This window comes from Thunnus maccoyii, chromosome 11 (genome assembly GCF_910596095.1).
Source record: "Thunnus maccoyii chromosome 11, fThuMac1.1, whole genome shotgun sequence".
Taxonomy (NCBI): Eukaryota; Metazoa; Chordata; class Actinopteri; order Scombriformes; family Scombridae; genus Thunnus; species Thunnus maccoyii.
In genome coordinates, this window is record NC_056543.1 from 13,935,105 (window position 1) to 13,961,087 (window position 25,983).

At 40.4% G+C, this 25,983-nt stretch overlaps 2 protein-coding genes across 4 annotated transcripts in view; one reads left to right on the forward strand and one right to left on the reverse strand.

The window, feature by feature from the left end:
• LOC121906809 (E3 ubiquitin-protein ligase SH3RF3-like) overlaps positions 1 to 9,511 on the forward strand; it is a 103,326-nt gene extending 93,815 nt beyond the window's left edge. For 2 of the 3 annotated variants that reach the window (XM_042425942.1, XM_042425944.1), the window contains 3 exons: positions 384 to 709; positions 7,229 to 7,602; positions 7,835 to 9,511. In XM_042425942.1, coding sequence (XP_042281876.1) covers positions 384 to 709; positions 7,229 to 7,602; positions 7,835 to 8,003 — 869 coding nt within the window. In that variant the 3' untranslated portion in view covers positions 8,004 to 9,511. The remainder of the gene's footprint in view (positions 1 to 383; positions 710 to 7,228; positions 7,603 to 7,834) is intronic. The other variant, XM_042425943.1, reaches the window with a different exon arrangement.
• A 4,234-nt stretch (positions 9,512 to 13,745) lies between these two features.
• sept10 (septin 10) lies at positions 13,746 to 25,749 on the reverse strand. The gene is made up of 10 exons (XM_042426022.1): positions 25,572 to 25,749; positions 24,101 to 24,215; positions 23,266 to 23,461; positions 22,978 to 23,164; positions 19,280 to 19,441; positions 18,948 to 19,044; positions 18,117 to 18,285; positions 17,892 to 18,024; positions 16,449 to 16,627; positions 13,746 to 15,943 (listed from the first exon to the last, which is right to left on the reverse strand). The coding sequence occupies exons 1-10, from the start codon at positions 25,599 to 25,601 to the stop codon at positions 15,928 to 15,930; spliced, it is 1,284 nt and encodes a 427-aa protein (XP_042281956.1). The 5' UTR covers positions 25,602 to 25,749; the 3' UTR covers positions 13,746 to 15,927.
• Between the last annotated feature and the right edge of the window lie 234 nt (positions 25,750 to 25,983).

The following is a 25,983-nucleotide window of genomic DNA, read 5'->3' on the forward strand; positions in this document are numbered from 1 at the left end:
CTGTACTACATTTCATACTGTGTATTTTGGATGGACTCACACTGTATAACCTTGGACATGTAGCCACCTAGCATGTATGCTCATTATCAGTTTTGTTGTTTTTGCAGTAGCGAGTAGCTTTGCCTTGAACATGCAATATGTTCCTCTCAACAGGCTGACAGCTTTGATGACACCTGGCACTGTACCACACACTGCCTCCTTCACTCCTTGTCTATAAAATGCGTATACGCTTTTGTAACCGACATCAGTCTGCAGTTACACTCTGTTGTGACTGTATGCTGATCCCTTGCAAGGTTTTCATTAAAAGTTTTTCTATTTTCAGATTTCCACCACAAGGTCCTCTCAGTTACACTAATACAAATGTGTGTTTGTGTCTGTTTCAGTCCACAGTCCCCCAGCTGGAAGCCCAGAGCGCCCAATGGTGGCCCTATCTCCCCTGCGTCCTCAGAGCTCCTCCCCATCACGTTGCCCAGGCCAATCAGGACGCCCTCTCTCCATGGTCTCTCCGGGACCCAGCTTAGGGCCCTCACCCCTCTCTTCCCCGGCCTCGCGGCCCCTCCTCCCCCTCTCGTCTCCTCTCTCCTGCCTCACACCTCCCAACGTGTCAGCAGCGCTCCTTAACGGGGAACCAGGAAGTCCCCTGCAGCCGCCGTCACCCGGACCCTCCCACGTCTCCACGCAGGGTGCCCTCGCTCCCAAAGCAGAAAAGGTAAGTCTGATGCCTTCTAATTATAAAAAAGCCAAAAACTGTCAAAAATCATTGGCTTGTTTAAACATACCTCACATGGAAAATAAGTGCAAGAATAACAAATATAAGATGTCACTTCTACTTAACTTTGGTTCCAGTTATTTTAGTCACCCTGTAAATAAAACAAATCTATACTTTAATTAACTTTAACACAGCTGAAAAGCTCGGTGTTTTGTCATCCTGATTTCACGGTTTTGCGGATGTGAAATCTGTCGTGCGTGTGCGTGTGTGTATTTAATATGCCTCTAGTCCTCCTCTACCTCACTAAGTCTCATTCACCCCGGCAGCTGGCACAAATTTTGAATGCCATCCTATATGTTGGGAGATGTGCAGCGCTAAAGCTCTAGATGTTAAATCGGGTTTCGCTGACAGTGAAGGATGGCACCGAAAGCTTGCATCTGTCTCAGCTCCATTTGTTTCACTGTTGGCTCCACTGTCTGGGACAGCTAATCTAACTACATGGCTAGCTGACAAACAGCTCATTGACTATGGAACAGCAGGCTGCAGCCTTGTTTACATCGTCCCATTCAAAGCTGGCTTGTACTTGTATTTTTAAGAGGTCTGACGTTAATGAATACTCCCATCTTACCACAGCTATGAATATGTTTTTTTAACGTTATTTTTGTATTAAATGTATCGCCCAAAAAACATTTTTGTATGTTTTGTCAGCTGTTAGATAAGCTAGATCCTAAGTGATAATTGCTTAAATTAACAGATTCTCTCAAAATGAATCTCTCAGTATGGATTTAGCTGCAGTTGTAGCATCCAGTGTTGATGCTGTTTCAAGATTAAAATGCAGAAGGAAAACCAAAATACTTATCAGATTTCAGGCGGGGTAGCTCAATAGATCAAATTTAAAGATAGTGGGTATTGGCACAAACTAATCAGCTCTTGTCATCTCCTGTCCCAAAGTATCACATCATCACATTATCCCTTTAAAAAATGTCCCGCCTAACGCTCATTTTCAGTAGTGATATTTGTTGCTTTGAGCAAGGCAGAGCAGCAGGTTGATAGTCAGGGTGGCGATGAAGCCGCACAGAGTCAGTCTGTGTAACAGAACTTCGAAGAAACGATGGAGCAGCTTTGATAACTGTCTGGTAGACACGGTTAGTATAATCTCAGTTCAACTCACTGTCTTCAGCATTACAGACACACATCATGTCGGACATTTAAGATGTGTTTGTAGACCGTTTCCAAGAAGTCTGACCTCACGGTGCAACTGCCAGCAGTGATGGCAGCGTTTCAGCAGGCCATGAAAAAGTCTACAAATGTCTTGAAACACTTTGTTGAACTGTATTTAATGTATTCAAGAGCTTAGATAATATATTTTTACTTAACTGTGTGCAATTTTGTTCACATGTTTACAGACACCTACTTTATTTCAATAACTGCAGATATTACATCCATGTATCTCATGCTTATGTATCTTACACTCCTTGTCTTAGATCAACAAACTGACAGCTGTTAGCAGAGAAAACAAGTACATCAATCAGGATGTGCAATTACCACGATCCGTTTGATTAGTGCATTTCAGACATGATGTATAGGGCTTTGTCCCCTTTTCATTTCTGGATTATTCCTCGGAATCTCTTTTCAGTTTTATTTTCATTTTTCAGATAATTTACCTTAAAAGCATTTAAAGAGTGTCGAGCGTGGGTGAGTAAATGGCAGAGTGATTAGGTTGGTGGGTGGACGGAAGCTGGCGTCTGGAGCATCTCTCCTCTCAACCCTGAGTAACCCTGCATCTCCTTTCAAAGCTTAAATTCAGTATCGGCCTTCCTGAACAAACTCCACATCAGCACTGAGCGCATCTAGATGTGATTGTTTTTAAATACTATATTCAGTGTGTGCGTGTGAATTTTCTTATATTTGGAAAGAAAGAAATGCCAGAAAGTCACAGATGACAACACAGATTTATTTACAAGCCAGCACATATAGATGTGGAGGGAACAGAGAAGAAAGAGAGAAAACAGCAAAGGTTCAGGTCAGTCTCAGTGTGCTGCCAATGTGCTGCAGAGCAAGGCAGTGTGAAATTAGATTTAACTTGAATGACAGACATCAGATTAAATTGTGAGTGTATGCTGCCATCTGGTGGCTTGTTTTGGAACAAAAGCAGCAGTTTAACGCCGTGTAAGCAGAAACACTCACACACACACACACACACACACACACAGGGGAGCGCACACACTCGCAGGAGGCAGATTAAGCCTTTAAGCCTGCAGATGAAAGAAGAGAGAGAGTGTTGATGTGTCAATCTTGTTTTCACAAACTTGTTTCTGCTGCCCCCGAGTGGCCGAAAGATTAGATAATGTAGGTTTAAACAGTCACTTGATCAGCAAGAGAGATGTCAGTTAATTTTCTGTCAATAGACTAATTGATGAATTGTTTCAGCTCTACTGGTGATGTTACATCTGTTTAGCGGATCACTCTTTGTGTTGGGATATTTCTACCAAATTGAGTTTGTGTTTGGCCCAATATTGTACAGTTTAGATAATAAAGAGTGGACCAATTTTGCTGTCTTAAAGTAATTGGGGGTTTAATATACAGAATATAATAACAACAAGCCCCATATGCCTGAACTGTGAGTATCCAGGACTTTGTTAAACTGTCCAAATGAACTTACTGGCTAAAGATGTAACTGGTGATTTCCTAAAGGAATCTTTCTGCAGAGTCGCGTTATCTGTTTTCCTTTGGTCTGGATTTTTCTCTGACAAATCATTACTTTGATCATCGTCCATGTTTACTGACAATTTCTTCTTTGTACCACAGTCATGAAACAGCTTCAAGTGTTGTTCAGTAGTTGACAGTTTTACAGAGCAATCTGCAGAGGCTTGCACATTTACTATGACAGTTGGGTGGAACTACCACAGGGGCTAGTCAGCAGTGGCAGCTGGCAGTGGAAAAATACAGATATATCTCCATGTTTTTTTAATATTGAGAAATTTTCCTTTGTATCGTGATTATACCATGCAAAGTATTCGGTAATTCAGTAATTGTTATTGGGTTTACAGTGTTTAAGACAAAATTGTTAACCATTACTGATGTTTTCAATTAAGACAGCGATACAGAAATGTTTCTTCCAAGGTCACAACATTTGCATGTGTGATGTGAGCGTCTATGATTCATATAAAGAAAACACAAAGTCCTGAAAATGTCACAGAAACGAATAACACATAAAACAGCAGAAGCTGAAAAAAGAAGCCATAATCTGTTAAAATGAGTGTTGCTCTGAAGTTGCTCTAATGATTTTTTATTTTTTTTATTTTCTTCACTCTAAGATTAGTTGTTTGGTCTATATAATGTCAGAAAATGGTAAAAATGTAGATCACGGTTTCCCAACAGTCCACAACTCAAAGATATTCAGTTTACTATCATAGACACCAGAAAAGAAGCTGGAACCAGAGAATTTGTTGATGTTGCGTGTTATTACTTATATAATCAGTGTGGTAATGTGGCACCTGATGCATATTGTATATAAACTGTACATGCGATTTGAAACGGGTAATTAGAGTGTTTAGATCCTTGTGTGCAGAAGCTCATGTTTATATTTAGACTCAAACTGGTGAAATCCAATTAGCGTGAGACTTCATCCTTTTTGTATCTGAACATCAGTATTTTGTTTCATGCTGACAATGTTACAAGGCAGCGTTAAGTGTACTCAAGACACAGTTGTAACCCTCTTATGTGAGGTGCAGCTGAAGCAGTCGGACACCTCGTAAATTCAGCATTGAGGGCCCGATGATCGGGTTGTTCTTTCAAAATTTGTGTGTTCCAGACTTTGCAGCACAGGTTCATAGTACTGGATAACAGATTTAACTGCTTGTGTCTCTCTATCCACCTGTTTTCTGCCATTGCTGCCACAGTTTCCTTCATGACAGTTTGGTGCTTTCCATTAAGATTGTAGCTCAGACTATGGAGCCAATTCAATGTAGTACATGCCAGTACCAATCATATGCAGCCTGGACAGCCATTCATGCAGTCAGGTCCACAGTGTAGAGACACAGCTCCAGTATGTCAGGCTCTGTCCCACTGATGCTCCATTATTGACTACACAGACAGACATGATGCATTAACACAAATACATTTTTAAAACATTGATGCCCTTTCCTACTTGACGCTTCATTTAAGTTACATGTAGTCAGTTTGACATCTTTATATCCATTTAATGTGTTTGCAGATGCTCTCCATACTGCTATTGAGAAACTTTGATCAGATTTGTCATGTCTGCACGGTGGTCCTGAGGTGCAAAACACAACAACAAAACTGAAAACACAACATTTCACAAAATGGAAAAGGTAGGGACAACAATTCTTGTTTGCGATTGGTTTGTTTTGTCTTCTGAAATGTTGTGTTTTGCACCTCAGGGCCACTGTATGTTTGCTGTAGTTTGGATATCCATTAAATTACAAATTTCATTGTCAATGTCTTCATTAAATAAGCTCTTTAAACACTTCTCTTGAAAGCAGAGTTTAATTTGTTCAATCTTTTGTGCAATAATGCAATTTGGAGGAGGCTGATAGTAATGTTTCTCCTCTCTTGTCACCACCACTCTTTTTGTTTTTTCACTCTGGTGCTTTCTATTTACTTACAATCCACCACAGTCATTTTGTTTAGAGCCATCTTTTTTTCTCTTTGAAATATGAAATTGCTGGGCTTTTGATTTTCAAGTCAAGACAGTTTGTATTCTGAGATGTCCTTTTTGTTTTTTAGCTCTATTTTAAATCATATTTGCAACTTCAGCCCACTGACATGACAACTGTCCATCACAGCATTTCAAAGGTTTGTTTGATGAAAATGAAAACGGGTGCAATGATAAAACACTTGATCCAGCAGCCTGCGTATCAAGAAAACAGATGGCTGAGGCGGAGACGGAGCTGATACAGAGGCAAAGAAACAAAGCTGCATCACACAGTGTTCAACTGAATGGACAGTATTTTACAGCCCGTCCATAAACAAACATGAATGAGTCCTGAATAGACAGGCGTGAATCTGCCTCCAAGCACAGTTGATTGTTGAGATCAGCTGCACATATTCAGCTTGAATGCCTGGATCGGTAGCTAACATACAGTCTATGGTCTGTTCAAAATCCACATTGTGACTGAGCAGGTATTCAGACTCTTATTGTGTGTTATCTGATGTAATAACTACTCACATTATCATTGTTTCCTCCTTTTTGAGCCCTGATAGAAGGACAGAGTGGACATATTCTGCTTTGAATTCTTCTGCTCATAGAAAATAGTTCAAAGGGACTATTAGAGGTTTTTTGTCTATGGATAGAAATGTCAGTATCTGTCGGTCTGTCGATCAGACCACCACTTTGCTCCAGACTGAAATATCAACTCATACACAGACAAGTATGGATTGCTAACATTTGTGTTTAGTTCTAATTAGCAAATGTTAGCATGCTAACATGCAAAACTGAGATGGTGAATATAGTAACATTATACCTGCTTAACATCTGCCTTCAGCATTTAGCTCAAAGCACCGCTGTACCCGAGTATAGTCTACAGCCTGACTGTAGACACAAGTTAATCCTAATGTTTTCCAGTTGGCAGGAAACTACAAATCTGTCAGTATAAGAAACCAACATTGTGATGACTGGGAAACCCAGAGGTGATTAGCTTAGTTTAGTATAAGAATGGAAGCAGAGAGGAATTTTGCCTCCCAGTACCTCTAAAGGTCACTAATTAACACATTATCCAGTTTGTTTAATCTGTACACAGAAATGTAAAAATGACAATTTGTGGTTTTACAGGGAATTATGTACTGTAAATATTTCTTGGAGAGCAACAGCTTGTTGTCTTGTTGTCACCATGAGGTTGCTAGGCAACCAGCAGAGATGCTACACAGTAGTGTTGAGTAGATGGATGAATGGTTACAGCATTTAACACCTCCCTCCTTCATGCCAAGCTAATCTAATCACCTCCTGGCACAGACGGAAGAGTGGTATTGATCTTCTTATCTAATTCTTGGCAAGAAAGCGAATACACTTACTTACTTACCAAAAATTTGAACTATTCCTCTAAGGATGGGAATGTGCAGGGGACATGTACTCTGTGTCCTCCCAACATAAAAAGCTCCAAAGCAGCAGCATTAAAAATACACGTAATGTCCTTGTCTTCTTTAGGCCAGGAGATTATCCTGTCTTGCTTTAATGTCTCCATTCTGACAAAACAAATGTGTTTTTTATCAGTAGTATTTCTTGTGTCATATGAGGTCACCAGGAAAATATTTTTCTATTTGTTTCATAAATGTGTTGCTGGTTAATATGTAGAGAACGTGTTTGTGCTCTGTAGTTTTTGATGAAAACAAAATACTCTGTAGAGGTGTTGTTTACACAGAAATCTCTTTCATTACTATCTCATCACTTTTTGTCTAGACAGGCTTTATACTTAATCTATAAACCTGTGTACCTCATGAAATTGACGACATTAACAGCATCTTTTCTTTCCCTCTCCATCTCCCTCCCTCCATCTTCAGAAGGAGAGGAAAGCAGGAGGTTTGTTAAAGCTGTTGTCGGGGGCGGCGGCCAAGAAAAAACCTCGCTCCCCACCTTCCTCCCCACCCACCCATGATCCCTCCTTGGCTGGCCAAGGCGCAGTGGCCACTGACCCCGCCCACCACCCTCACCACCATCACCACCACGCCCGCTCAGGTTCCTGTCCGATGGCATCGCAGGGCCGGGCCGGCTCGTGTCCAATCGAGAGCGATATGGCGGGGGCAATAGGGCTGGAGCCTCTGCACAGGAAGTCCGGTTCCCTGGATACCAACTTCCCCTTGTCACCCCCGGCAGCACGCACTGGCAACGCTCTGATGGTCCTCCGGCCTGAACCCAAACCCCTGTCCAGAGAGAGGTGGGCACACACACACAAAAAGACATATCCACCAACACACACACACACACACAAAATGGTTACTGTAACATCTGATACTGAACAGTGAACAGTGTTTCAGCCAAATACTCATGTTCAAGTTGTTTTACGTGATCCAACCGTTTAAATAGTTTCAGGTGGGCTGATTGTTCCAGCATGTGATGTTGCCACTCGGCGTCATGTGTGTTATATCTGCCTCTTCTGTGCGTGGCAGGTATCGCGTGGTGGTGCCCTACCCACCCCAGAGCGAGGCGGAGATCGAGTTGCGGGAAGGGGATGTGGTGTTCGTCCATAAGAAGAGGGAGGACGGCTGGTACAAAGGCACCCTGCAGAGGACGGGACAGACCGGCCTGTTCCCTGGCAGCTTCGTCGAGAGCTTCTGAACTGAAAAAAAGTGAAGAACGCACACTGTTCCTGTTTCCGAGTCTCAAAAAAAAAAAAAAAAAAAAAAAGGACACACAAGTTACCAAGTTCTTACTTTCACACACAGAAAACACACACACATGAAGGTTGGGCCGATATTGGTTTTCTAACTTGCCTTAAGAAGCTGCTAACCCTAAAATATGTAATTTGTTTGGATTTCAATGGAGTTTTAGTGTCACATGGTGGTCTTTTTAAGAAGCTTTTTTTTAAGAAGCTCAGAATAATCTGCCAAGAAACACTGGACTTTTAGATATGAAAATAATCAAATTAAAAGATGTTGAATACTTGCACAAAACAACATTAACGGTAACAGTCTTCAGAAACCCATATCAGTCCAACTAACTCACACACATTTATAGGAAAGCTAGCCCTGGCTTCAATTAGCCAGTCAAGAAGCTGGCCGGCTTTTCAGTCCTTTTGCCCCGGGACAGCATTGGGTTCATCAGACTCATGTTGACTACTGAAGGCACACAGACTCAAAGAGCACAGCAACAAAAAGCCCTGCCTCTCCCAGTTCTCCTCCTTGACATCATCCACCAGCAAACACGAGCACGAGACCTCAGAGCTTGACTTCCTTGTGCTTTCTTTGTTTGAAAAAGTGAAAAAATTGAACACCAGGTGATGAGGGAAGTGTGCGAGCCTACACACTCCAGGATCATCGTAAGCACATCTCCGTGTCTAGTTTGTGACAACAAACAAACTGTTTCTTTTCAACTCGATATATGTTGATAACAATACATGTAGCATTATTATGTTTTATTATATGTTGAAATTGATATTAGTGTTGTCTCAAACTAGTCATGCTGTGATCTGTCACTGGACTTTTAATTTAAAAAAACAAATGGTGCAAAAAGTAACATTTCAATTAGGTAATTAATTTTTCTATTTATATATCTTACATACATTTATACAGCCACTTTTTATTTAAAAATTGCCCCATGTACACCCCCGCATCTGGGCTGAACTGAATAAACTGGCTTACTGAATGTAGAAAGAAATAGGAAGTTACGCCAAAACTCTTTAAAGAATTATAAAGTTGTTTTTTGATCTTCTGTGTGGGAATAATATAGAGACAAAGAAATGCACTTGGTAAATATTTGATACATCCTGCCAATATATCTGCATATACAGTATTTTACACACTATTTATTTGACAGATGGGGTTTCCATTGCTACTTGTCACATCGCTCTAATTTACAGGCTAACATATTTTGCTTTAAACCGGCAAAAACCTCTTTTACTACAACATTTTAATGAAGTCTTTTTAGTTTAAAATGTGAAAATCTTAAAACAAACCTACGGTAAATATAGACTTACTAATGCGGTCGGTCTTTTTGGGAAACACAGTACATTCTGTCACAAAGATTGCTAACAGTGATCAACCTTTTCTTTGAGATATTGCTCAGAGTTTTCATCCGACAGCAGCAATATTGTGATACCAAACGACACTCGTGGAGGAATGTACGAGTCGGGGAGGAGGGGAGGGGAGGGAGGGGGGGACATCTGGAGTCCGAAGGCAGGGACAGACGTTTTCCATCATACAACTGCCAACCTTTGACAACAACTTTTTCCTCCGATCTTGTCGAACTTTAACAAGTATTTTTGTACTGCTTCAGCGAGTGTATAGTCTGCTTTATGGATTTCTACGTCCTGAGTGTGAATCCAGGCTTGTCTACAGTAGTTTACATCCAGCCACAACCATCTACCTTTTTCCCCCTGGTTTATGGAGATAGAAGCACAGCGAGACTCAGAGCTTGACTCGCTCACTCTGTGTGTGCATGTGCGTGTATGTGCGTGTGTGTGTGTGTGTGTGTGTGTCAGTATGTATCAGTAAAAGCACAGTTACAGGACACGAGTGGGGTTTTTCTCACCTGCTGTTTTCGGTCTGCCATAGCAAAGTGAGAGCGGCTAAGCACGCTGGAGTCTCCTTGGTGAAATGTGTGTGAAATTGCATTTATGTCATATGGGAAAGACAAATAATACAAAACTTCTAGATAGAAAATACTACTCAGAAAAACAAAACCGCAGCATCCAAACAGTTTGGAAACTTCTGTCCTTTCTTATTCCCATATGACGTGACTGCAGGATGAACACCCAGATGTGAGACTTTCCAACACGCTCTCCACAGACAATAAATCTGACTCAAAAATGCAGTTCCCTGCCACAAGCCTTTTGTCACTCCCTTTTGCCCCCAGATTAAGGGTCTGATAAAATTGTCACACGATAGATCTTTTTTTTTCTCAGCATAATACTTAGAAGTTAAAACAGTAGGGGGAAAAAAAGAAAAAATTAAACAAGCAAGCACATTTTTAAGCCTTTTTTTGTTGGAAAGAAAAGCTCTTTGTGATGTTTTTATGTTCACCTTGGCCTCTTAAGCGGTGATGACGTGCCATGGTAATGCCACTGAGGAAAAAGCACAAGCTATTTGTACTTGTGACATGTTTTTATTCCCACTATTAAATTGTGGGGAGAGGGAAAAAAAAACAAACTGTGAAGGAAAGTGAATTGAAACATAAAAGTTGGAGAAACTTTGAAAGAGGAAGCGAGAGTCACACACACTCACACACGCAGTCGTTAACAGAGAGTGACGCGGCCTGCAATCATCCTCTGGCTGCTGGCGGTGCAGTATGGGTAATCCTGCGCATCTGGAGCAACAGATGAAACCGAAATCACTCTGCAATTTAGATTAAGATTTTTATCTCTCTCTCTCTCTCTCTCTCTCTCTCTCTCTCTCTCTCCAGGAGGTCACAGCTCAACCGGAGACTAAGTCAACACACACACTCTCATATATAGATTAAACACACACATAAAAGAGTAGGGCTAGACTGACATATAGCTGGTTTGTTTACAATTCGTCTATTCGTTCAATCCTGTTTTATACAAGTGTACAAGACTGATATTTGCATGGGGTGTTTCGGATCAAGCAAATTAAAAAGTGCCAATTTGTTCTCCGTGAAAAGGGTTGAAAGTAAATGTCATGTAAGTGTTTGGCACAGTCTATTAGTTATTGGAAGCTTCAGTCCAAAAAAATATCTGTATTGGCATTCAAAAGCTGTCAGTCAAACCCTAGTGCCTGCAAATACTAACACACATATACACACACTGCATGAGGAAGACTGATCTGTCTTTCGTCTCAACCTTCTTCTCTCTTCCTTCACCTTCTTTATCGGTACAACAAGCCTGCTGGTGGTTTTCCTATCAGCTCTGTCCTGTTTGACTTGATGACAAAAACCAGCAGATCCCAGAAAAAATCCCTCCGCACATCCCCCCTGCAGTGAGGTTTCCTTTCATCTGTTTGTACGTCCCGCTGATTTGAGGACTCTAATTTCTACTGAGTCAAACTTTAAGCACAAGTCCTCATTTGTGTCAAAGATCAACAATATGTCAGCAGTCTTTTTTTTCGGGAAGAGGAGGAGGAGGAGGAGGAGGAGAGTTTACAACAGTCCAAACATCAGGAATAAAACCACTGCACGGTGGCCACTTTACATAAAATAACTTGAACCACTGGTTTGACAAATGTTCTCATGTGTTTTATTTACGTGATGTAAGCTTGTCAGTGGCCTCGGCTTCCTGAGAGCTCAACGGTGACAGCTTGAAACATGCCAACACTTCCAAGCCTTCATCAGTCTGTGCCGTGGTGATTCCCAGTGGACTTGAACACAAAATAAGACACACAATTGCACATTTGTGGGATGCCAAATTTTCCATTGGACTTGACATCAAATTACCGTCCACTCTCTTTTTGTCCTTCCAGGAAGCCTGAGCACTCATTTTGGATTAGATGTCAGTCATATTTGTTTCAATGGATACTTGTGTGTTTGAGTGTGTGTGTGTGTGTGTGTGTGTGTGTGCGCGTGTGCGTGCAAGGGTGGAGGCCTCTGTATGTAGCTCTTTAAATGAAAAAGGAACTTTATGAAAAAGTTTGGTGGTCGCTCACGCCTCATCAGGACTGAGCCGGGTCTGTTGAACACAGCAGTACAGCGAGAGAGGAAAAAAAAGAAAGTATATATATAATTCTATATTGTGCAGAATATTTATAGGCCTTTTGTGCCGTTGAAGTCATGCTCTACCATGTGATCATTATACATCGTCTTGTACTGATGACCCGTGGTTGATTTGTTTTGTTTTTTTTCATGTCAAGTGCATTTTTCGCAATAAATGCCTTTGTTTTAAAACAGATTTTCAGTGTGTTTTTTGCTTGTGCCTGCAGCTTTATGACAGAGAGATCACAGAAACAGAATGTTTTGCAGATGAATACACACAGTTGTGTACTCTGATCCGTAAGAAACACATTACCTGCACAGCCCATTAGGATTTTACTGTTGCCCATTAGAGGATTCATATTATATCCCGCTCTAATTATAATTAGCAGTGAGCTTATGGAGCCTTTATGAGCAACACTCCAGGTACAGCTGAGAGTGTATTACTGTCTTTATCATTTACACACATGCTAGTGAAGGATGTACCCTCCCTTTCCCTCTCTGTCCCTCCGTCTCTCACGTGTTCTCAAGCCAACACTGGCATGGATGAGGTGTGTAATTGGTAATTTCAGAGCGTCACCGGCACCCCCACTTAAATGAAAACCTCATCTCTCCAGCAGCCGCCGCCTGTCTCCAATGATCACCTCCATTTGCATTTAGAGTGACTAGCAAAAGGTGACAAGGCTGTGTGTGCAGGTGCAGAGGTGTGACAGCTATCTTGGATGTAAGTGCACTCAGAAAAAGAAAAAAAAATCTTCACACACACAAACTGTTCATTTTAAGGCGAGCAGGAAGCAGGATGTAAATTTAGATTCTTCAGATTTCTGCAATGCTGAGATAATGTTCACCTCTGGCAAGAAAACTGGGTGAAATCACTTCCCAGCCAGAAGCTGCACACCCCCCCCAGAGAGCAGCTAAAGGTGTCTGTGTACACACACACAGTTTGCCTTGGTGAAACAGTTCTCCTCGAGGTGCCCTCCTTCCAGCATAACAGCGAGATGCTGCAGACCCCTGCAGGGAATTGATCCGCCTTACGCCAGACCTGTCTATCTACCTGTCTGTGCGCCAGCTCTGAGTCAGATGAAGGGCAACGGAGCCGGAGGGTAAGACACTGCAGGGAACAAGACCTCTAACAGGCTGTGCAGGGCAATTCCTTTATGTGTGTGTGTGTGATCAAATATAGCAAGTGAGCAGGGAAGATGTTAAGCTACTGCACTAAATTTTCCTCTAAAGCAAAAGGGAGGCTTGAGATTCTTTTTATCATGTACACCTACAGCTGCAGATATCAAATTCTCAGATGACACATGCAGTCCTTCAGGGTCCAGATCAGGACTAGGCTGCGCTCTTCCCACTTTTAGGAAGTGGTGTAACGACATTCTTTCGGAGTTGAATGTGTGTTTAGACACAGCAGAGATAACATCTTAACACAGGAAGCATCATGCATGTTGGGAGACTGCAAACTGTCAGCTCTTAAAAGTACTTAGATACAGTGTTTGACAACCAGCTGAAGTGGGACGTAAATACAGAAAGGATTGTTAAGTGTGGACCTTCTCTTTTAAAATTAACTAGCTTTTAATAAATCTTTTATTGAGTCTCTTAACCTTTTATATACTGGTTTAACAGAGATAGAAACAGCCTGAATAGCTGTAAAGGAAAAGTAACAGGCGTTCATTGCTCCGACATCATATTGTGAGATCAAATCAAACAGACAAGCACCATGTATCATGACAAAAATACAAAGATTTATTTAGAAAGAAGGATAAAGGCTCCCAAGTAACACTGTTTATTCCATAAATACAAGTGTAGTACAAATGTGTCTTAGAAAAGCTTCACTCCATCAGGCATCGGTGGGTTTCCCTGGATGTACAAGTTAAGTGGATAGTGTATTTCTACAGTAAGCACACAGATAAGGCACTAACACGTCTTAAGCACTAGTGTAAATGTAAAGTGGCAGTGTTTGTGAGTAAATGTCGGTTTAAATATCACACTTTTAGCGGAAACCAGTGTCACAGTGTCCTGGTTTACTCTGTACTGTTAGATGACACGAGGTGTGAATCCCTGTCTTGTCTTGACTCCAGAGAGAAGCGTCTTCCCTCTCTTCCTCCTTCATCTTCCTCAACAAAAACACTGAATCCATGATGTATTATTTTTCCATGAGTCAGTCCTTTTCAGACAGACCGTATTGCAAACTTTAAAAGTTTGTTGTGTCGGTAGGAAAAAAAATAAGGGAGCGGGTAAAACACAATATATATATACACACACACACGCACGCACACGCACACAAGATGATAATTCACACAAGATACTGTACTGTGTACTGTAACATGTACCTAATCCAAAACAAAACCTCAACCTCCAAGAAAAACTGTAAAACTGTGTTTGGACTGAAAAAGTTTGGAAATGACTTTCTCTTTGGAACAACTAGAGGACAATTAGTGTGGCTGGTTTGTCCATGTTAAAAAGTTTATAGCAGATATAATCAGACATAATAACACTGTCTGACCTCTATAATGATAATACAGTAAAGGGAACATTAATTATAGTGTTCAGTGACTACGCTTACTATTGATGATAAACACACTAGATTCAGAAATGATCACTAAAGCCCTGTTCAGACATGGATCATGTAATATTTTAGTGAGTAATGGCTTTCTGGCATTCAAACATGTCTCTCTTCTGTTCTCTTTTCAAACATGGCAGGACGATTGCAGATACGACGAGAGGTTGATGACAGAGAGCACAAAGCTTCCCGTCTTCCTCATAGCAGCAGCAGCAGCAGCAGCACTGCCTGACAACAGCTGTGAGAAGGTGAATTATGATATCGAGTGATCCTAAAACTATTTTTTTTGCATGATCTTTGGAATGATTGTTTCTCTCCGTGGCTTTATTAACAGCCACTGTGAGCGTGAGGGATAACTGGTCTAAGCAACTCTTGTAGGTCCCCTGATAAATATCATGATCAGTGTCATTATTTATTAGAAACTTGATATAATTCTGCTGCCTGTTTTATAAAATCCGACGGAGCTCAAGATAAAAATAACAAGCAGGTAGGTTGTGATCATTTCGCTGGATATTCATACTGTAAGCTGTTGATATGAATAAAAGTCTGATGATTATTGGGAATTTCCTAAAGTTTTTGTTCCATTTTTGTCTCACACCACAAGGAATTTAATTATTAATTATTTTCTTAGTAAATTAGATATGATAACTACATGAATTATTTATTACAGTGCTCTTAGAAGGCCAAACTTCAGGTTTAGTAGGTGAGACGAGTCAGAACCCTATTGTGACTTTCATGAAAAAGTGACTCGGGTGTTTATTCAGACGTGAGACCAACATGTAAAATTTGTACCGAATTTACATCTGAAGGTGGTTTTATAATAAATTATAAGCACGTTAGACTTGAACGGTGCATTAAAAAGTGTGATCTCATTATTCACTAAAGACTGAGACTTTCTGTATTGTTAGTAGCTAATCCAGATCCTTTGATCTGTGTGCAGGATCTAGGGAGGAGGCTGTGTTTAAGTCAATTCTCTGAGGAGTCCCTCAGTCTGGGCAAAAGTTTAAAAAAAAAAAAAAAAAAAAAAGGAGGTATATGGAAAATTAAAGTTTTATATAAAAATGAAAGGATAAATATAAAATATTACACAAAAGAGGTATAAACCGCACAAAAGAGGATTAAAAATAACACAGAGGAAATTGTGCGCAGGAGTCTTGGGAACAGTCGTCTTAACTTTGGCACAAAAAACAAACTCGTACGCACTGCTGGTGTGTGTGTGTATGTGTGTGTGTGTGGGGGGTCCTTCCTGGTTAGTGTCTGAGACTGGCCACAAAGAGCTGGAAAGGATGTGACAGGTCTGAATGTCACTGGTCACACTTGAGTTTGGTTCGGATCCAAAAGTCTTCACATGAAGCCAGAACTGACAAGAGGAAACAAAGAGAGACAGATTTACATCAGCACATTCCATAAAAACGACATCCACACCCTGATAGTGAATTTCCTCTGTACAATTACAACGTGTTCAGTACCTTAAATGTCCCTTTAAACTCTTAAACTATGTGTTTTTTCCAATTCTATTCTTCTGCCCTAGTTTTACAGACAAACTTATTCAGGGTCACGTTTAATATTTATTAAGTTTGAGAGATTGTAAAACGCACAATAGACAAATATGAGAAGTTAACACATGGGGATTAAATCTACTATCCTGCTCATATCAGTGCACTCGTATATCTTAAATACTCTCTGTAGTCTTCAAATTTGCTGCCCCACAGTACTGTTACCAGCAGGTGGCGATGTATACTGTATCAAATGAAGTGAATACTCGACACTCATTTCATCATTACTGCCGACAAATTTGTAAAACTTTAAGGATCCTGAATATTCCCCGTGAAATATCAGCGTTGGTTTTCAGAGAGGCCTCTTACTTCTTGCGGTCCTTGTCCTTCTTGCCGTTGGCGGTGAGGCTCTGGGCCTGCAGGAGCTGAGCGGCGGCGCGTCTCTTGCTGAAGGAACTCTGGTCGTCGTCCAGGAGTCTCTTCTTCTCCTCCAGAGCCGACTTCTCCTCCGCGTGGAGGCGCTTCAGCTGCTCGAAACGGCTCTGCAGCTGAAAACATACACAGAGACCAGGGCAGGGGTGAGTTCTAGACATCTAGACTCGAGTAGAACAAGTACTAACATTAGAGATCTGCCAGAAATTATTCATTTATTAATTATTAATAACCAGTGATTATTTTCATTATCGATTCATCTGCTGATTATTTTCTTGATTAATCGTTTTGTCTATAAAATGCCATAAAATAGTAAAAAAAACAAAAAAAAGTCCAATCAACAGTTATTTAGTTTATCATGTATGACAAAAAAAAGCATCAAATCTTAACATTTGACAAGCTAAAAACATAATTTTAGGCATTTATGTTTAAAAAATTACTAAAGCGATGATTTGATTATTAAAATAGTTGCAGATTAATTTTCTGTCGATCGACACGTCTAAGGCTCCTGACCAAATTTCCGAGTCAACTAGTAGTTATTAGTTCAAGCGACTAGTCATTGCACGACTATGATATTAATTTAATAATTTAAATATATATTTTTGGGCATCAGAAAATGGTTTGAGTTCCACTACTGATAAAGAATGTTATAAGTAACATTGTTAACACTGTGCTACATTACAGAGAAATACAAAACTATAATAATGAGCCTTTAAAATATCATTTTTACAAGCACAATGCCAGCTGCCTGTTATAACGACAATTAATGTGTCAGAACAACCAGCAAGGAGACTAGGAGTTACCTTTCTCAGTCCCGTGGGTCATTTATTTCCGTTTAATCCTATCTCTCATTTTAGGCGGTTTCCCAGCAGGAAAGTGCCGAAGCTGAACAGATATTTCCTGAGGAATCTGTCCTTCTGCTATTCTGTTATCTGTGCTGAAGTTCACTTCATTGGTTTCCTTGTCCAGGTGTCTCCACTTCCTGTATCCTTTGTTTCAATCTAAAACCCCTCTAGCATTTTATACACAGTCCTGCCATATACTGTACAAGGTTTTGACCTCATTTTAAACTCTTCTCATTAACTAACTGTTGATTGACTATTAGGGGGGCGGCCCCAGACAAATCCATTAAGAGTTGTAATAGTATAGCAATAGTTGCAGCTCTAACTACTACCTGACTAATTACTATGTGACAGACAAAGTATATGTAATATGTAATGAGTAAACTACCGATTTGCTACTTCTAAGAGGAAAGAAAATGTTAAAAATGGCTAAATGTTATTTCTGATAGCAAATATTCACACCACTAGTGCCAACATGCACCTCCTTTGACACGAGATATACAGTGCAGATGAAGAGCGGCTGTGTTCGTCTACGTACCTCTCTCTCAGCCTCCTTCAGCTCAGACTCCTTCTCCTTCACCCTCTGCACAAACATCTGCCTCATCTCATCCTCTCTCTTCTGCAGCTCCACCAGGAATTCCTGACGTTTGGCTTCGTAAGTCTGCTGCAAACTGCACACACACACACACATATATAAAAAGGTTAGTCGTCTGTCGTCGTATTACGCCGTGTGCGTGCGTGCGTTTGTAAGTTGGCAGCTCACCTGACAGGTTTGCACTCTGGGTCTGTGTCTTTGAATCCCATTTCCTCCAGTTTGCAGCGTCTGTACAGCTCGTAGTGACGAGTGTGCGTCTGCTCTCTCAGGTCCTCCATGTTTACACAGATCAGCATCTCTCTCAGCTTCACGAAGTCACAGTGGTTCTCGTTCTCCACTGAGAGTCACAGGAATGGATTTTTTAGGTTGTTTAGCAGCATCTTTAGGTAGACCGAGTTGGTTTCACTGAAGGCTTTTACACACTAAACCCCGCTGAAGAGGCGTGCGCTGATCTCAAAATGTCACAGTACAATTATCCCTAAGTATATGATGTCATCATCCAGTAAGATGAAAACAAACTGGCTCAGTTCACCCACAAAATGATTGATGAATTAGACCTAGCGCTATCTCTTCATGCAGTTGCGTTAGCCGCACTGCGTCTAAAGAAAACAGGAAAATACACAAAACATATGAATTGCACTCAATGGAGCAATGGAGAGACACTAACAGCTGCTGAACTTGACCTTTAGTAATCACTGGTGTGTTCAGCAGATTTTAGTGTGTCCCAGAAAGTTTTGTTTTGTTTGGTATGACTTGCAGCAGTTCTTGTGTTTTCTTTAGTTACAGTACACTGAGCTCTAACCACATTCATTTCTACGTGGCACGAGTGAAGGAATTAACGGGAAAACGATTCTTGTTAGTGAAAAAAAAAAAAAGAAACTGGTCAGAAGAAACAGATAGATGTCCATTAATGCTGAATCAATAGGAGCCTCCAATTAACAGCATGATATTTAACAATACAGGCAAAGTTGTGTAGAAACACACAATGATCCATCCTACCTTGTACTACGCCCCAGGGATACTGACGAGCCTTCACCATCTTATTGCCGACGGAGACTTCCTCCGTGCTGCCGACCACAGCGAACGGCAGATGACCCTACAAAAAAACAGCAGTTTATAATATGTATACATTTGAAAATAAACTGCAATAAAAGTTTACCAGCTGTTTCTACTACTGAAACTTATTTTAGGCATAACACGTACATTTATATACTTCCTGTGTCACAAACACATTGCGTCTGCTTGTTTAAGATTAAGAGTTGTGAGACCTTTACGGCAAATAATATAATGTAAGAAAGACAGTGTGAGTGTGTGTGTGTTTGTGTTCTTACGTTCATTGTAGTGTTGACTTTGGCTACTGTCTCATCATCCAGGGGGAACTGGTAGATCTGGACGCCGTTGCTGACCAGCTCGCTCATGATTTTGATCTTGAACTTGTGCAGCTCGCTCTTACTGATGGTGTCGGCTTTGGCGATCACTGGGATGATGTTCACCTACAGTGAGATGAGATACATGAAACACATATTTTTTAAAGAACATAAATAACTTCTGAAACTTCAAGTGAGGATCATGATCATGATCAAAAAAATAACATTACAGTCTCCTGTGATGTTTGCTTCTGTTTTCTTAAACAGACATTCGGCATCTCGGTTGACGAGATGGAAGCTCTGGCTACAGGAAATGATGACAGCTGACACTAAAAACTACCACTAGAGAACAAAATGAGGCACCGAGATCAGCATGTTTTATATATCACACACATAGTGGCTTTAAGTGACTCATGCCGATTGAAAACGTTGCCAGAACAGCTTCTTATACATTATATAAAACTTGGGTTTCATCATAGTTTTGACCATCAAAATAACCACAGAGTAACGGAGCTGACAGAAAATTAATCGACAATGATTTTTGACAATCTATTAATGGTTTCAGTTATTTTTCAAGCAAAGCTGCCAAAAATTACCTAAAATCTAGCTTCTTACTTGAGGATTTGTTGCTTTTCTTTGTCTGATATGATGGCAAATTGATCATTTTGGGGATGTGGACTGAAAAAACAAGCTATTTCAAGCTCGCTACCTTGAACAGTCATTTTTCACTATTTTTTTTACAGATGATTTTACAGATGAAACGATCAGATAATAAATGGTAGATTACTCAATAATGAATAATTGTTGTAACCCTAGAATGAGAAATTGTAATCCACTTTACCTACATGCCTGCAGCTCCGGAACTACAGCAGCAATTATATTTTTCGTTGTTAATTTGTGTGTAGTTTTGAGAGAAAAAGTTAAGACAAATTTGTTTAACCAACTTCTCTCAACTTTGAGCAAAGCGGCTCCTCACACAACAGACATCTGCTGCATTGGCCCTCGTTTCTGAGCTAAAACAAGCTAATCTCACTGATCAACATTCCATGAATAGTCGGGCTCTGCCAAATAAAATTCAACAAAAAACCCAAACTATTCTTGTGATATTTGTTTATATTCCTTCATGTTAAGTATTTTTTTTTAAAGTTGCTTTAAGAGAAGTGTAATATAAACCGAGTTTACTGATGTTATTTCTGGCTCGACAGCCCACTCTTCTGTCCAAGTCATCCCCACATTCCTGTCCGTCTGTCAGTCATCTCGTACCAAAAGAGGCTTGGAATGAGTCGTTGCCACTACACAAGGCTTCTGAGTCAGACCACACACCCGTACACACACACACACACACACACACACACACACACAAGGAGAATACACACTGATCCTTGCAGAGAAAACAAAATGCTACGAGATCTGTTCCAACAGCCGTCTGAGTGACTGACTGTCTCTCTGGCAGCGCCGTGGATTCAACAAATGGCTCTTTCTCTGTGTATCTGTACAGTGACACAAAAGGACAACTCGAGTGTGTGTGTGCGTGAGGCGATTACAGCATTCCACCGCTTGTTCTGCTCTTTTCACACGCAAATCCTGGGTTACTGACACTCTGCGGCGGTGAAATCACACACACACACACACACACAAACACACACACACACACACAAAAAAAACACACACAAGTCACTACACATACACACACAGAGAGCATGGGAAAGTTTCTGACCACAACCTCCCCCAACAGCCACACAAAAAACACCCTAGAAGCGACCGCAGCATAGAACATCCCTAACACAGAACATCCAGCTGTCTCACACGCATACGTTTGTGATCTGTTTCCATACGATATTCACATCTGGTTCCTGTGTGCCCTACTGACTAAAAACAAAAAAAAAAAAAACTTAGAAAAGTGAGTAAATGTATTTAGAAAATACATTTACTCACTTTCTGGTGAAGAGTTAGATGAGAAGATTGATACAACTCTCATATCTGTTCGTTAAATATGATGCTACAACTAGCAGCCTTTTAGCTTAGCTTAGCATAAAGACTACTCTGCCTCTGACCAACCAGCACCTCTAAAACTCACTAAGTAGTGTTTTATATCTCATTTGTTTATTCTGTAACAGTTTTACATTAGGTGATATGTGGGACTGTTTCTTCGCCAGGCACATTAACTTCCTGGAGTCTCCGCTGGTTGCCTGGCAACAGCTCAGAGCCAAGAAACCTCCCTGTGAAAAGACCCCCCCTGTGTTGAAATTAATCAAACAGTTTAAAAGGACTCCAAGAAGAATTTACATATTTTTGGCGACTTAGGCCGGGGATATACTTGCTTTTTAACCAGGCAGTAGTTCACATTGACAACCGGCTTTGTCGTGAACAGAGTTGTTCACACTATGTACTTTGCCTGTTACTGGAGGATTCCACTAGAGGTCACACCAGAGAACTAAGGATATAAATAGAACTTGATTAACATGATATGAACAATAAACATGGCGACACTCGAGGAGGTTACTATTTTGTTCATTCAGAAGCAACAGCAGCAGTCGTAGATGGTATGTAAGGCCCCTAAATCAAGCACGTTGTGACAATGGCGAGTATGTTTCTCTCTTTCTGCCAATGCGAGAAACTGATGAGAAACACTGACGGTATTTTCGAATGTCTGCCAAGATGTTTGCCGACGTGCACGCTGACCTCTGACCCTGTCACATCTCCATCTCTGTGTACAACCAACGCTCCAAACGGACGCAAAATTGTGATGTATGACAGAAACAGCTTTATGTGATAAAGACACATACTACTGTATATACTGTGGTCCCAAAATTCCCAGTTTGACTCTGGCGAGGGACCTTTGTTGCATGTCCTTCCCCTTTACCATCTGCACTAGAGCTGCAACCATTAGATGATTAATCGCCAACTATTTTGATAATCAACTAGTTGTTTTGAGTCACTTTTTTTAAAAGGAAAAAAAATGCTGAAATTCTCTAGTTGCAGATTCTTAAAAGTGAATATTTTCTGGTTTCTTTAGTCCTCTATGATAGTTAACTGAATATCTTTGGGTAGAGGACTCATGGTTGAGACAGAAGAAGACATCTGAGGTTGCATCTTGGGTTTAGGGGAATGGTGATCAACATTTTTCACGATTTTCTGACATTTTATAGACCAAACAACTAATAAAGTAATTTAGAAAATTGTTAGTTGCAGCCCTACTATAACTTATCTAATAAAGGAAACTGGCCAAAGAATAATCCCAAAAAAACATTTTAAGGAAACCGCTGTTAAGTGCATCTCTACTTAAATGACTCTATTTTCTGTGCAAACATGTTTGACTGCAAGAATATAACACACTGCCTAACAGTGTGTTTCCTGTTGTTTCACAATGTAGCCATTTACAAACAACTGTTTGGTAATCTTTTGTTTATTAATATCATCTTGTTTTCACTGTAGGTGAGACTGCTATTACAAGTGGCTCCACAAAGCTAAAAGCTACCATCTAATAAGTGTGAAACATCTTGGACGATACATCCCAAGGTACTCCTGTAAAATGAGCCATTTGCTAATTTGCACAATATACCCCCAGAGAATTCAAAAAATATTCTGTTGATCCCTGTCTGGGAAACACCTTCTAATATACAGTTTATAAATATATAAGAAAAACCGTTATATTATCCTACCTTGCTGTCTAGTTTCTTCATGGTGACCAGGTCCAGGGATTTGAGGGAGTGACCTGAGGGCGAGATGAAGTACAGGCAGGCGTGGACTCGTGAATCATGGTAGTTGTGAAGGGAGCGCTTGATTTTGAGCTCTTCCTGCAGATAACTCTCAAATTGCCTGTCGATGTAGTCCACCACCGGCTGATAGCTACAGGACAGACATACAGGGTTGATTAGAGATTCTGCTGTAAAAAAAAAAAAAAGAAAAAAACTGGTTGATGGTCACTCTTGTTATCATATCATACTCACCTCTCCTGTTTGTTCATTTGGTCTCCAAAGCCCACCGTGTTCACCACGGTAAGGCGTAGTCTGACGTTGCTTTCCTGCAGGTCATAAGTTTGGGCCCGCAGCTTCACCTGAGGCTCAAAGTGGGATGACTCGAAGTTCTCAAAGTTGGTGTTGAACAGAGTGTCCATCAGGGTAGACTTGCCAATACCGGTCTCACCTGAAGCCAAAAAAAAAAAAAAGATGGAGATGCAGTTTTTAGCTATTACACTTCACAGCAGAGATGCGATATAGTGTGAACATCTGACACCAAAACGAACTGCTATAACAAATGTATTATTCCTAAAACTTCATGTACTAAGTGTAGGATAACTGAACACTCAGCTTCAAGTTCACACTGTTCATCGATATAGTGATGGCAGTTGTTGAGGAAGTAAAAATATTACTTATTTACACAACTACATTTTTCCCAGCATCCTTATCAGAGTGCAGCTCCTCTAACTTCTAGTCTGCTACTGCCACGAAGTCACACAGCTATTAGAATAATATTGTTATCAGGAGTATCAAGCGCTGCCATCGTGGTCAGAATGCATTCCAGCTAAGGAGCTAAGAGAAAGGTCAGACAACAGACCTATGCAATGACTTACATGTAGTAAAAGAATCTGCTAAATTATATTGAGTCAACCAGGTAAAAAAAAAAAGAAAGTGTTTAAATGTAGTTCTGTGTGAGTACACTAGCATGCTGTGTGACAATGTGTGTGTGTGTGTCCATGTTACAGTAAAGGTCTATGTATATGTTTTATATAAGTATGTATAAGTATATGCGTGTGTGTGTGCAGGTGTGCGTATGAAATGTTACCGATGCAGAGAATATTGAAGCAGAAGCCCTGGCAGATGGACTTGTTGACAAGCTGATCTGGGAGGCTATCAAAGCCCACATGGCCCGCCAGGGACAGTGGCCGGACCCCCTTATGCTGAGGAAGACATTGCACAGAAAGACAAATCAGTCTCAAAATGCTGCAGACATTTTCACAAGCAAAAATAATGAAATGAACACGTCCACTCAGTATTATTATAGAGAGTAATTGTTGTAATAACAAACCAGCTGCATACTTTAAAATGCTCTGTTTATTTATCTGCTTATTCAATCAGTTCACCGGTCCATATTATATATCATAGATCGATATTGACTTAGATATTATGTTCACCTTTTAAGAAATGTCTTATTGTGGGTAATTAAAGTAAAGTCACAAAATAATGCACTTGTTGATAACAAACAGAATCATATGCTTATAACATGGTCAGGCCACCTATTATATTTCACACAATTAGTGCTCAACACATTCCCCTTTTAAACTTGCAACCTTAAATTTATTGAAATTAAAACAGCTTTGAGATTTTATCACATTTAAAAGTGTCTTTTAAGGTCTAAAAACATGTTTTACAAGTCTGAGTCTGTCTCACAATCAATGATAACTTTGAGAAGAATCATATCCTACATTAGTAAATTTCTCTCCATCTGCAAGCAACTAAAAGCTCATCTCGCTTAACATAGTTTAAGGCTAATCCAGTTTTCTCAAACTGTCCTCCTTTGACCTGCCCCCGTCTGAACTTGTATTCAGAAATCTGGAGTATCACCAGCCAGCTAATCTAAGGGCTAACACTGACGTAGTTACAGAGCATGATACAAAATGCTGATGTTCAAGAAATTCTTCATAATAGACCTTCAACTTTTGATAATGTACTCCACCTTGTCTCTGTGGGGAACACTAAAAGTCCACACAAGTTTCAACAACTAATTTACTTTTGGCCAGATAGCTTGGTTGGTGTACGTGAACGCCACATTTCATTCAAAAATGTGACGTTAGCGACTCAGTGGCGCTTATCAAGCTACATAGCTGTCGTCACCTACATAAAGAATATGACCCAACACTTTGGTATTTTCTGTACTGGTGACTCTAAAACAAAGGTGTTTAACCGGGAAGTGCACACACCCTGTTTAATTAACTTTTGACTGTTGGGTGGCTTGCTGAGTGTTTCAGCCAGCTAACGCCCCCCGCGATATATTTTGATGAAAGATGTAATACGGACTCACTTCTTAAAAGTTGAAAAGTTCCGCTTGATGTTCTATATATACATTTAGGTTAAAGGCAGATGTTTTGTCGTGTCATGCGCTGTGTGTCGGTTATGTTTAGCTGGTTTTCCATAACTTGAAGGACATAAAGTAACGTTGGTTATCTGGCTAGCGGTAGCTAACTTAATGATAGCCTCGGACACTCCCTGCTCAACTGTCATGAACATTGTCACCAACAAAGAAGAAAAATACTAACCGGCTGCCGAGCAACATCGGAAGAAGCCATAGTTTTACACAGAATTTAATATTCCAAGTGGATTCAGGAATAACACCACAAAACTGACTAAAACTTTTCTTTTTTTAAGATTTCTGCTCAGGACCGCCTCACCGCCTCTACCGTCGACAACTGGACAGACTAGACCATTCCAAAGAAGATAGGAATGAGGTGATATTTATAGTTTGTAAATATGCTCCACAACCAAAATTCCATAAAGTAGGTAAAACTGTCACCGAAACTCAAACATTGAAACGTGTCTAGGAAGAAATCGCACCTCCCCTGTGGGCATTTGTAGGCAAAGCACGATTATTCACTGTATTTGTACATGTAACCCCCCTTCTTTGTATAGTGGTACAGCTCAGTCTCTTTCATTGTGTGTTGCAATTGTGGA

Bases quoted from the DNA above. Each gene is read 5' to 3' on its own strand.
- sept10 (XM_042426022.1), bottom strand. From the start codon at position 25,601: ATGGCTTCTTCCGATGTTGCTCGGCAGCCG. The intron at 23,165-23,265 runs GTGAGTATGATA...TCTGTCCTGTAG, and splicing joins CAAATGAACAAACAGGAGAG to CTATCAGCCGGTGGTGGACT. The intron at 19,045-19,279 runs GTAAGAACACAA...GTTTTTTTGTAG, and splicing joins AAGTCAACACTACAATGAAC to GGTCATCTGCCGTTCGCTGT.